Source organism: Pavona decussata, unplaced genomic scaffold (genome assembly GCF_977016875.1).
Source record: "Pavona decussata unplaced genomic scaffold, jaPavDecu1.1 SCAFFOLD_300, whole genome shotgun sequence".
In the NCBI taxonomy this organism is placed as follows: domain Eukaryota; kingdom Metazoa; phylum Cnidaria; class Anthozoa; order Scleractinia; family Agariciidae; genus Pavona; species Pavona decussata.
The window spans coordinates 4,200,001-4,213,271 of NW_028145697.1; the positions used below are offsets into that span (position 1 = coordinate 4,200,001).

General features: G+C 38.3%; 1 protein-coding gene across 2 annotated transcripts in view; it reads right to left on the reverse strand.

The window, feature by feature from the left end:
• LOC146454722 (unconventional myosin-If-like) overlaps positions 1-12,319 on the reverse strand; it is a 31,364-nt gene extending 19,045 nt beyond the window's left edge. The window contains exons 1-14 of one of the 2 annotated variants that reach the window (XM_085095010.1): positions 12,274-12,300; positions 11,696-11,793; positions 10,919-11,039; positions 9,681-9,947; positions 8,790-8,878; positions 8,090-8,180; positions 7,732-7,821; positions 7,571-7,648; positions 7,186-7,270; positions 6,388-6,497; positions 5,650-5,782; positions 4,848-4,911; positions 1,284-1,350; positions 800-865 (exon numbers count right to left, since the gene is read on the reverse strand). In XM_085095010.1, coding sequence (XP_084951136.1) covers positions 800-865; positions 1,284-1,350; positions 4,848-4,911; positions 5,650-5,782; positions 6,388-6,497; positions 7,186-7,270; positions 7,571-7,648; positions 7,732-7,821; positions 8,090-8,180; positions 8,790-8,878; positions 9,681-9,947; positions 10,919-11,026 — 1,248 coding nt within the window. In that variant the 5' untranslated portion in view covers positions 11,027-11,039; positions 11,696-11,793; positions 12,274-12,300. Of the gene's footprint in view, positions 1-799; positions 866-1,283; positions 1,351-4,847; positions 4,912-5,649; positions 5,783-6,387; positions 6,498-7,185; positions 7,271-7,570; positions 7,649-7,731; positions 7,822-8,089; positions 8,181-8,789; positions 8,879-9,680; positions 9,948-10,918; positions 11,040-11,695; positions 11,794-12,273 lie in introns of both variants that reach the window. The other variant, XM_085095009.1, reaches the window with a different exon arrangement.
• Positions 12,320-13,271: the final 952 nt, after the last annotated feature.

Below are 13,271 nucleotides of genomic sequence, written 5' to 3' on the forward strand. Positions count from 1 at the left end.
CTTCAGGTATGTGTAGAGCCAGCCATTAATAAAGACCAGTAAACGTATCATAAGGCGTTCTATATCTCGGCAAGAACCACAAGATCAAGTTTGGATCTGCCCAGGGTCAATACCGACACCCTCAACAGAAGCTTTTTTCACCAGGGTACCAGAGCCTGGAACAGCCTCTCTAATGCAGTCGTTAGTTATGATCCTGTGCGTGTCTGACAGTGTTCATGTATTCAAGAACAGGGTGAATACATATCTACCTAACGGTATTAGTTAATAAATTCTCTGAGCAGCTGCAGATCATCAAAAGAAGCTTTCTGGAGTTACACTTCTACTACGTTTTGTATCTGCAAAAGCATCCAATAAAGTTCCTTGTCATACAACACTCGGAGCTACGTACAACTTCGGCAAACTTTTCATGAAAGCTTGTTGAGTCTTCCGCCACCTTGTTTTCCGGTAAAAGGGGTGCTTACACACGTGAAAGCTGGCACGAGTGCTTCAGTTGACATAATATATTTGGTTGTACTTATGCTGTGCTCCGTTTTCACACTGCACAACGTGAAAGCCAACACAAGTGCAAGCATTAGAAAAGGAATTTTTTTTGTCCTTGCGCTTGTATTTTTGCTTGCGTCGAGGCTGTTTTCACGAAGAAATAAGAACTCTGATGCTTACGCTTGCATCGCTAGTGAAAACCAGGCTTTAAGGAGGAAAAGTCCAGATAATACCGTGGAGAATGTGATATTCCAGCAAAAAGAGTGGATCTACACGGCTGTAGTTAATATGCTCCCGAGGGCACTATATGACGTCATACCTGGACAAGATAGTCAAACAGTTGTGAATATAAGGCTTTTGCTAAGGCATCACGGGCCTGTAAAGCCTGCAAAATAAAGAATAACACAAACACTGGCTGAAGATGAAATTAAAATGAATACATTTGTTAATTTTATTCTTTGTGCTGGCTTACCGAACAACTGATTATGATTAACTTCTGCAGATTCTTTTATTCTTTAGTAATTCAATGTCAAGTTTTGTGATGTAGGACGGGCATTTACGGGGAATCTTTATAACGAATGTTTACATCAGGATATCAACTTTCCAACGTAAAGGGCATCATGATCATATTAAAACAATATTATATACATATATTTTTAACCAGAGTAACATTTTGTTTGTTATCATGGTCATATTCTTTATTCTGTTATACTCCCTGTCACTCACAGAGAAAGTTTTCAGGTTTTCGATGTTTCTTTATGTTTAAAATATTACTGTCCAAATGAACAGAATTAAATAACCACCTGATCAGCATTATTGGTTTTCTTTGTAACTTCTACTTTGCCTCCCCAGCGAGCCTCCATTATAGAGCTGCAAAACAAGACGAAAACAACTACTTAAGTTCAGTAGTACGAAGATACAATACAATCCTAGCCAAAACTTTTGGGACATTTGGCCTTTTTTTTACTTAAAAACATGAAAAGTCTTTTTCCCCCTCCCCCCTAAACAATGTTGAGAGTCAGGAGTCAGACATGGCTCGAAAATCTTGTACATTTTATCAATTTCAACATTGTTTGGGGTGGGGCGCGGGAAATAAGTTTCTAAGATTCTTTTTGGGACCTTAAACTATCGGTAGTTGTGTAATTTCAGAACAAAACTTGTAAAAAACGTGAAGTGTCCCAAACCAATTAGCCAGGGTTGTAGTATGAACTGGAGAGTGATCTTACATAGTACACTATCTCACGTTGAAAAATTTGGTTACCGACCGCATACACTCGCTATTTACCGCGGTACTGTCTGTTTTGATAATCTACCGTCAAGTTGCAAAGCGTACGCAGCTCGGTTGACTTTGCTGTGACCCGCGTTATCTATAAAAAATGAGTGACGTTCTGAAAATCACTGGTGAAGTCCACAGCGATTTTTTTTAGATCAGTTTATGGAAAATGAAAACCAATTCAGTCTGCATTAGAGAAGTAAATAACCGATCCTGACACTAACTACAAGAACACACTGGTATGTCAGACCATCACCGCCGGTATGGCCTGGGTACGATCTATCCAATCCATGAAGATGTTGCGCAATAGTTTGCTGTAGACTAGCAGGTGAAATAACTTAGAAACGAAATTCGCGCGCGTTTTTAATCAAAGGCTCCTGTCAGCTAACTCGTGAATGCAGAAGTGAATAGTGGTAGCCGTAAAGCAGCACTCGCATCAAACTACGCTACAACTAAGGATTCGTGGACGCCATGCGGGAATGATGTCTGACCTGAAAGGTATAAAACATTGTTCGCATTGTGTTTGGTTGGCCCAGGACTCGGAATATAAGTCGTATTTAACAAGAAAGCCATTAAGGCTCAATAAGGAGCCTCGTTTATTCCGCATTCTACGCCGCTTAGATTTCTAGCCGTTCCCTTCAACAAGATGGAGCTCCTTGAATAGTTTTGTATTTTTTAAGAAGGTTTTACTTTTGAAAATTGTTTGGAGCCTTTGGAGTGGTTAGCTTTTAAAGGAGAAAAAGAGAAAGGAAAAGGAATAATCTCTGTTACCTCGGGAGGTTTGAAACCGGGACCCTTCGCCTTAAAGACCAAGCACCACGCGACATGTGCACGATTTTTATATTTATTAGTTGTTTAGGGTGTCTAACTCTCTGGCACCCGTGGCGCAACAATTTTAACGGTCAAGTGACTTCGGACTGCCAATGAGCAGGGATCACCCTCAGACGTTTCTCCATTGTATTTTCTCCCTCCATTTTGCGCGAAATCCCTGTTGACTTGGACAACAAGCTCACCCTTGAGCGGTTTTCAACGCGGCGCTTTTCTCAACAAAATAAAAACGTGCGAAGACTATATACCTCGACAAGAGAGGATAAAGGTAAGAGAGGTAATCCCCCATATAGGCCCTATTCCCATCGTAATCCCTCTGAAGTTATTTTTAGATCTCCCGCGAGATCCAGTGTCCCAAGAGGGTTTGGTGATAGCCAATCATATATCCTGAATTTTACCCACGTTGACAGCTGAGCCGATTCCCACGTAATGCTACGCGTCTTTCGCGAATTGATCTAAAAACAAAATGGAGGAACATGCATTCAGAAAGCGGTGCCTGCATATGTTTTGCGGACGAATGCGAGTTCAAAGTGGTTGTATTTGGACAACGCAGATTGGAAAAGAATCGCTCCGGCATGATTTGTTTTAGAGCCCAGCTGTGCGGAAATTATGCAAGAATATTACAATACAATTAGCTGGCGAAAATTGAAAGCCGTGATTGAACAGACAAATACAAAAATCTCAACCTATAGGTACGAATTTCGATATTTTTATCGCAGTGAGTACAAAATCCCTACAGTCATTGAAATCTACGTTTTATTTACTTTCTAATCACGCATGTAGTTAAGAGATTCGTTGGAAGAAACGCGAGAACAAATCTTTTGTCATGCAAGTGTATTACATTTAGCTGTCGAAACATTGAAACCCGCGATTGAACAGACGAATATAAACATCACAACCTCCGGCACGAATTTTGATACTTTTATCCCACTGAGTTCAAATCCCTTTGGTCATTAAAATCTACATTCCATTAGCTTTCTAATTACGCATGTAGTTAAGAGATTCGTTGGAAGAAACGCGAGAAACAGATCTTTTTTTATGCTAGAGTGTTACATTTTAATAGCTGTCGAAACATTGAAAGCTGCGATTGAACAGACGAGTATAAACAACACAACCTCCGGCAAGAATTTTGATATTTTTATCGCAGTGAGTTCAAATCCCTTTGGTCATTGAAATCTACATTCCATTAGCTTTCTAATTACGCATGTAGTTAAGAGATTCGTTGGAAGAAACGCGAGAGACAAATCTTTTTTTTATGCAAGAGTGTTACATTTTAATAGCTGTCGAAACATTGAAAGCCGCGATTGAACAGACGAGTATAAACAACACAACCTCCGGCAAGAATTTTGATATTTTTATCGCAGTGAGTACAAAATTCCTTCAGTCATTGAAATCTACGTTCTATTTACTTTTAAATCACGTATGTAGTTAAGAGATTCGTTGGAAGAAACGCGAGAAATAAATCTTTTTTCATGCAAGAGTGTTACATTTAGCTGTCAAAACCGCGATTAAACAGACGAGTATAAAAATCACAACCTCGGCACGAATTTTGATATTTTTATCCCACTGAGTTCAAATCCCTTTGGTCATTGAAATCTACATTCCATTAGCTCTAATTAATCACGCATGTAGCCAAGAGATTCTTTAAAAGAAAGGCGAGAAACAAATCTTAGTTTTTTTATGCAAGAGTGTTACATTATATTTGAATTGAAGCCGCTCGTGAACAGACGAGTATAAAGATCACAACCGAGGCACGAAAATTTTGATATTTTTGTCACAGTGAGTTTAAAATCTCTTCGGACGTTCAAATCTACATTCTATTAGCTTTCAAAACACGTGTATTTCTTAGAGATTCGTTAGAAGTAACGCGAGAAACAATTTCTTTTATGAAAGTGTATGATTGCGGTTAGCCGTTGTAAAATTAAAAACGGTGAAAGACACGTAACGCGCGCGGTAACATTATCCGCGAGAAAATCGATACCTTCTAAAAATAACTTCAGAAGGATTACGATGGGAATAGGACCTATATGGGGGATTACCTCTCTTACCTTCATCCTCTCTTGACCACGAGTTTTCTTTAGGCCATTTCTTTTAGTTCGAACTCCAAAAAACGTAAATTTTATAATCAAAGGAGGAGAGAACGCCATTTTTGAAAGTCTACGACCCATCGAGTGACCAAGTGACATTTCCCCCACATTACGATAACTCGTTCATTGTGCACGCGCGCATTCTCGAGTTAAAAATGAGAAATGAAAGGCAGCATTACCTGATTAATTTCTCCTTGAGCAGGTCTTTGTTAACACTTAACAGCCTCGCTGGTACAGTTAACACTGGAAGGGTCAAAGAAGTGAGTTAATTCAAGAAGAAGAACAATTATTTAAAGCAGAAAAAAACCCTAAGTTTCCTAGTTTCCTTATAAAAAAAGTTCTCCGCCGGTCCGACTACCTTGGAGTAAGAGCGGTTTTAATTTTTCTTTTTTAAATACCTTATTTAAGTTATAGATTGAGAAAAGCCAGGCAGATGTAATAATATGTAATAATCAGTCTTGCATTTTCTTTAGTGTTAGGCTGAAAATCGCACAGAATCACCAACCGTCGAGAATTTAACCTCCTTTATAATGAAATTTTGTTCATGGCTTTATGATGAGGAGACATTTACTTAGGATAAGCATTTCTTGTGTTCTTCACTTGTGTAGTTCAGCCGCAAATATTCTGTCAGGTACCCATTGAGAAAAACTATTTCAAAAGAAAGTTTACTATACAAACCGGCAAACTCGGCCGGGGAAAATGAGACGATTCATCCAAACACTGATTTGTTATATTTTTCTAAGATGTTGACTTGTACTTCTCTTTTAGTAAAAATTCTAAGTTCATTTTCGAATTTAACCAGGTCATATAGAACGGTGTACGACTTGATTACCCGGATGTAGAACCACCTCTTCTTTCACGCAAAAACAGCCGTTCGCAGCTTTACGTATTACTGCTGTTAAAACTGGAAGGAAAAACCATTTATATTTTCACGTCACGTTTTTAAGGGGGACAAGAATGACATTTGTGGTATGTACTCACTGTTGTCGCTGACCGGGACCGCCACATTGTTGTCTTCCTTAAACTGTACGTTGCCAAGATGCAAAATGGCCGAAACCAACTTGAGAATCACCGTCTGGATACTACAATCAAACCCAACAACGCTCATAGCTCTCTGAAAATGAAACGGATTGTTAATCCAACAATTAATTTTAGTTGATAGTTTTGATTATCCTAGCTGTTTAACTTAACTCTGAAGTTTGAAATTAGTTTTGAATCAATTTTGTAATAATGGCAAATTCTGTCAAGTAATTTTTGTTCTTAGACCCTCCACTTCCTGAGACGAAAGCACAAATGTAGCAATTTTCTTAATCGTTGTAACTTTGGAAAAAAACAATAAGAGTTAAGTGTTAATGTGTTAAAATGTTTAGTATTGAGTATGAAATTAATTCAAAACGCCGTTTGGCAGCAGCTCTCATTTCAATGATCTTAAAAAGATCTCATTAATGTTACAAGATTCGGGATTTGAGCCCAGGAAAATGATTGATTTCAAAACCACTTTTCGCGTCATATGTTTACGCGGCAGGTTTTCAATCATAAATTTAGGCATTTGGCTCAAATTTTTCTCGGCTTATTGCCTTTCAGTGCGATGTTGGCTGAATTGATCAAAGAAGGCTGGTGAACTCCATAGAGAGGACTTATTTGTATGTATAGGTGATTACGTGTTATTCAAGTTATTGACCTGAAATGCGACATTTTTAAGACCTTACAACCGTTTACCCTTAAGTCGTCGTAGTCTTGACAATCGTCTGTTCCGTCCACTGTATACACACCAGTTTGATTAAGATAGTAATAGAACTCAGGTCTTGGAAACTCAAAACCAAAATCATCTGAAATAAAAAAAAAAACTGAGAATAAACAAACTTGATAAATTAATACACCAGCTACTCTCCAATCTTCCGACACTCATCCCTTCGTCAAAAGTTTTGTGAAACACACTATAAACTGAAGACTTCCTGGTACTTGAATTGAGGGTATAGGCGAGGAAGGAGCAAGCCTCCTGATCTCGTCGTCGTCAGATAAAATCACGATTTATGCCGGAATATCGTTCTTATCCTGCTCTTTGTATGATAGCCGCTGACGTATCACGCTGACACTTTTATGACCATGGCGACGATTTATATGGTGTGTTTTCAACAATAGCAATTTGTAATAATCTAGATTAGTAGAAAACGAGACATTGTTACTAGTTGTATGTCAATGTCGTGCCATTCAATATCAGCGATGCTGTTGATTTAACTTCATGAATTTATGCATGACGTTACTTTTAGAAAAAATATTTCAACAAGCCTGTTCGACAACTGAGTAATTGTTTCATTTTACGCTAGTCCGTGGAGAGTTTTCTTAGTCAGGCTACTGATTAGATACAGACTCTCCCTACTGATCAAGAGAAAACACGGGTTTCAGTTTACTATGCAAAAGAAACCGATTTTCATTGGAAGGAATGTAAAGAGCCATGCGACGGCTCGTAACCAAGAGAGTTTCGATGGAGTAAGAGTGTTCTATATGTCGACTTACTGTGTTGCTCTTTAGGACAGCCAGCAAGCAGCTGATAGAAGACATGATAATTACGCTCATTTTTGTTCAAGTTCACCACACGAGACTGAAATGAAGATAGAAGTTGTACGAACTCAGTAATATTTAACAACAGTAACAACAGCAGCTACCAAAAGCAACAGCCCTTAGAAAGGACAACAGTCTTGGAGCCTTGGATCACCCAAGGTGATTTTTCTTGATATTTTAATAACTTCTCCCTAGTACTTTTATGAGAAACGTATGGGGACAGGATAGGAGAATTTGTTCTTTGATATTAGGGGCAGTTAGATCTTCAATTCAAATAGTCTGTCCATATAGATTGTGATGGTTAGATCTTTCATACTAAAACATAAATAAATTTTCTCACTTTTTCAAGCAGAAAGTTGGAAATCTTTCCTCCATCGGGATGGCCAGAGTAGTTGAACTGGATTTCCATGAATTTACCCTAAAAAAATGAACAGACTTTACCAAACACAAACACAAAGTATTAGTGTAAAATGGACGGAAATATAAAAACAATAAACTTACAAATCTGCTTGAGTTGTTGTTCCTCATAGTCTTCGCGTTACCAAAGGCTTCTAACAAAGGATTGGACTGAATGATGATGTCTTTGATATGCTGAATAAAATTCATAAATATTAGTTATAGGTGACTAGAAATTCCCTTCCAATTTTATAATAATTCAAATAATTCATTACTAGATAACCGTCAAGAAAAAAATTCCTGACGACATGTGACAGAGTGATAACTAGAAGTGTTTTGTCGTGTTTTTCGTTGCGCACTGTTTTGAATACTAAGGGAAATGTGGTGGATCTCTAAACTTATTTTGCATGTTTATTTGTATACGATAAACTCAGTGTAGTACTGATAGTGCAGCAGTTAATACCTCCACTTTCTCTGATCCTTTGCCTGATGCTTTAGCAATGAAGTTCATGATGTGTTTGGCGGAGACTGTCTTACCAGCGCCACTCTCCCCACTAAATAAACAAAAGAAAGGTTTTTGACACTGAAAAACGATTACAACTTTTCTCTTAGGCTCGGATTGCACAATCAAAATCAGGCACCTCAGTGTGTGTGCAGAGAAACCTGATTTAGGAAAAAGAAAAGCCGACTAACTAGGAATGAAAGAAATAATTTTGATTTAGACTGACCTATGGACGGACAGATAAACAGGTAGGTCGAACTCATTTCATCAAGCCTTGTGGCTAAATGAGAAGAGGATTAACGAACTTTTTTTGACGAGGCTTACTTGAACCGTAAACTATATGACATTTTAACTTATTTTAGATAATTGTACGTAAATTTTCTAGTTTTATATTAGGTTCATTATCATGTATTGTGTTGCTAATTGCTTTACACTATTGCGTATTACTCTTCATAAATAAAGACTTAACTCGTTCACCAACCTACCTAATTCTTATTTATTAGTTCCTGACCGACTACTGACGGACTGAATAAATGGATGGATGGATGAATGAATCACTCACTCACTCACCCACTCACTTACTATACTTAGCTAGTATGTACTAGCTATTTTGCCTCATGTACTGTTCACTGAGACAAAACATGAGTTCATCGACCGTTACCTGATGATGACGCACTGGTTTTCATGTTCCATCATCATGTTGTGGTACATGGTGTTAGTCAGGGCGTACAAGTGAGGGGGCTTGGGACCCTACACAAAAAAGCAGTGGAGTTAAAGTAATCTTAAACATTTTATTTTAGCGTTTTTATCTTTCCTTAATCAAAGGAAGGCTTTAGTGGCTTAAGATATTTTTAATTAAACACGTGTCATCGTGTATCCACCCACACTACTCCATCACTTTACTTTGAAAAAATCCGAGCAACATTCTACGTGGCAATTTCTGGGGTGCACAGTCATGCACGGTGCTGTGAGCAATGTTGCATGCAATGATTAACATTGTTGTTCGAACTTTAAGGTCCTCGCAAACCAGAAAACAAATTCCGCGTAGAAACGTGATCGCGTAAAAAAATGTTCCCTTAATGCTTTCTGTCTGCACTCACACAAAACCTTTGGCGCAGAAATAATTTTTGCTTCCGAGAAATTTTAGAAACATTTTGTTTTCGCAACTTACGTTTCCCCATTTATACACCAAGAAAATTACTGGGTTAACAATTTTCCATAATTTCCAAGTTTGAAGAGTCCTTATTAGTTTTCACGTGCGACTTAGCACGCGCGCTTGAAAATCTTTCTGCCGCGCCGCTTAGGTTACTCCAATGATCTGTAATTGAAGGCGCGCTCACTCTCGCCCTAGGCTGCTACTGTGTTCAAAAGCAATCTTTATAAAACAGTGAAAATGTCATACATTGATTTTGTTTTACTACTTCGCAAGAAAATCAATCGAAGTGACGCCCACTAGAGGTGACTTTTCTCCTTCCAGGGGTTCCTTTCGAAATATTCTAAAACAACAACCTCCTCGAATTTATAAGGAATTCTCCATAGTTAATTGCATTACCTTCCAATTCTTAAAAATACTAGGTCCGCTGGGCACGCTAGGTCCACCTGCGGGAACTTGCAGACTTCTTCTTCTGTTTTCCAGGATCTCCGCCGGCATCTGTGCTGTTGTACAGCGGGTGGCACGGTCGTCATGCTCAGGAACATCAAAATCGTCCTCTGTATCTGCATTATCGCCAGCACCGCGGTAAAAATCCACTGCATCTGGTCCATAGATCTGAAGTACTTTGAAAGGATTGACTGCGATTAACACGCGACCAATATAGGTCTGTGGGATAAAGAAAGTTTCAAAATTTATTTGTTACATTATAAAATTCTTGATGTATAATATGAAAACCAGTGGTCGGATCAGGCGCCCATGTAATGGGCTTCTGGGAGAGCCTCATAAATGTGGTTTGGAGCTTAGGCCTTGATAAGTTATGCCGGCAGAATCTCGAACATAGTTTAGTGCTTGTGGCAGTGAGCAGTCGAGTACCAGAATTTTTTTAGCGGAATAAAGAAAAAGAAATCGGTAAAACAAAAAAAATATACAATAAATTCACAGAAAAGATAAATCCAAAGATAAAAACAAATCCAAATCATCTCGCATGGCCCCAGGTCAATTCACCTACCTCTGTGGCATTACAAAAATACGCCAACAATCCCCACATGGTGTATTCAATTCCAATATGGCAAACTGACGAATACTGACGGGAATTCGAGCAGAGTCTCGTTCGGCATAATACGCCATTCTTACGAGTACTGCGAGCAGGCAAAATACGCCAATTCACGAGCATTGTTTGTCCAAACCCATTGGTTGGCATTACACCCAAATTCAATGTCAAAAAGATGTCCAAAACTATTTTGTAAAAATATAAAAACTGAACCAACCAATGAAAGTACTGGCAAAGATTTTTCGTTTGAATGGTTACACTTTGGGATATGAACAAAGACAAGAGGCCACCACAGTTTCGAAACACTTCACCTGATTTCACAATTTCGTCTCTATTGTCTCTTTGGGAATCTGGAAACGAGGATGTTTATCTCAAGGGTTGACATCTTAGAAATGAAAGAGTTAAACTGGGGTCTTGGAAATGTAGGACGATAAAATTTACGTTTTCTGGCTATCTAGACAAGCATTAGAGTGCCTACAGAGGATTCGACATGCTAAATTTTACCTATTGAGGACTTTCGATCTTGGGATATCTTATACTATAATGGTAGATGTAGATACAAGGCTGGAGTATTTATGTCACTTACATAGATTGTCTCCTTTTTTAGCCGAACGTTGAGATTCGCGGCGATGGCTTTCTCTGAGATCTCCGCCAGTTCAACCATATCGTCCACTCCGTCTTGATTTGTCGCCATTTTAGTTCAACGGCTGCATATAATTAAAAAAAACCCAGGTTTTTCTAATTCAGAATAATATATCGCTTCATCGTTTTGAAACAGACTTGGCTGTCATACAACAAGTTCCCACCTCAGACGAATTATTTTATAACAAACAGTGTTATGGAAGACCTTCAAATAATATCTTGTCAGGCTTCGTGTTATTAGATTTCCATCACGCTGTGGGTACATATTCTTTGGTTTCCGTCTGCTCATGGTCTCTAAAATAGGACTACATGCATGTACAACGTCATTTTATTGCTCCTACCAGAATCCCTCAGATTTTCGCTTTCTCATGTTAATTGAGCTATTGTTGTTAACTCTCCCCTTGAATTACAAGATTTGAAATTAAGGAAAACGAAACGAATTCTAGTAGCTTTAGTTAAATGACATCATCGTGAAAATGGCCTGTTGCGCATGATCCGCACTCACTAGGAAACAGAAGTTCGTCCAGAATCTAAAGCGTTCACTTTGACAGGTTTTGATACTCACTTTACAGACTGGGCGAATCCTCATTTGATAAGCCCTTGTGGCCGTTAAGAGAATTCTCTGCCTATTACCATAATTTCATTGACAAAATGAAAATAAATAAATAAATAAATAAATAAATAAATAAATAAATAAATAAATAATTAAATGCATAAATACCTACAGACCGTGCTTGAACCGTGAGAGACTCCCAAAAGCGCCAGCTCGCCCGCGTGGTTTTGGAACTTTCTCCTCTCTTTGTTACGTTTTATCATTCGCTGTGTTATAAAAGGAGGAAGTTGAAACAAACTGACAAAATTGTATTAAAACAAACATAACGCAGATGAAAAATCATGGATAGATTTGTTTGCCTAGATTTGTTTCATAGTGCGTTTAAGTTTCTGATCAAACGTTTGCATACCATCCAAAACAGTTTACAGTCAATCATTGTAAGTTTAAACTATAACGTTTCGTTTTAAACCTCAAGGAAATGATAACTTTCAAGAGCCTGAATATTACCATGGATTCAGCTGCACTCAAACGCAAGTTTTACAATTTTTAGTAGAGTTTTCTTGGGAAACTACAAAAAAAGAAACTACTATTTGAACTCTTTGTTCGTCCGTGTTACGTTCACGAGGCTAGCTTGGATCTGAACCCGCACAAAAGCTTCGATTCATTAACCTAGTGAAAAGCTTATTCCATACTTCAAACACGCAAGCTGTTTGACATTTGCTGCGAGGAGAATAAGATAAACTTACCGAGGCTGGCTCGTGGATCTCCTAGTCAGGCACTGCGCGACCTCTATTATCTCTATGACGCGTTTTGAGTGACGTTCGAATATACGTCATTCTAAATTTTGTATGTAGTTTCTGTTTATTACTGTTCTCTTTTTCTTTTCTGTTAATTTAACAACAGTCTTTTTGCGTTTTATTACAAGGTGAAAATAAAACGGCTGAAAGTCATGCTGCAATAGGTGCCGGAATTAATGATAGCTTTAATTTTGCGCGGGTTGTCAATGCTGCGCGGAATCAATGAGCTCTCGTTGTGTTATTTGCCAATTTGGAGAAGTTACATTTCACGGATTTCAAATTTTAACACAGCAGTGTGCGGCTTGAAATCGTCAACTAACTCGGTTGCACTGTTTGGAAGAGGTGTTATGAAACTGAGCCTCGGTCCCGATTCAGGAAACTGTTTTACTTCCAAAAAACTCTTAGGGCGCATCCTAAGATTGGACAGCTTCATGAATTGTCTCCGTTTTGTGAGGTTATCCAAGACCGCTATCAACTGTAAATTCAATTTACAGCTGATCGTGATGAGTTCTTCCTAGAGGTAAATCCTGTATTATTTATTTTCATTAAAGCAAAGACTTTAGTTTTATACAATAATTACTGCCGCAAAGTTCACAGCCATGTGCGCGCAGCAATGGATTGCAACGTGCGTGCACACGATTTTGCGCACACATGTAACTAAAAGGGGAAGTATCACGCGAATTTGATGTCATTTCAAACCCAAACATTTTTGTGTCAACAGAAACAAAAAATAATTGTCTAGTTTTGTTATAAATTATGGCTCCATTGCAATAAAATTGTCATTTAATGCCTCTGTCCAGGGACAGGATTGAAACTTGAAAAATGTTAGGCTAACGTTTTTCAAGTTCTGTTTTGTTTCCAAAATGCGCCAGAACAGATCACGAGTTGCTCCTTTCACGAGTTGAGTTGATTTCTTTCCTCTCGTTCTTCTAGAATTATTTTGTAGC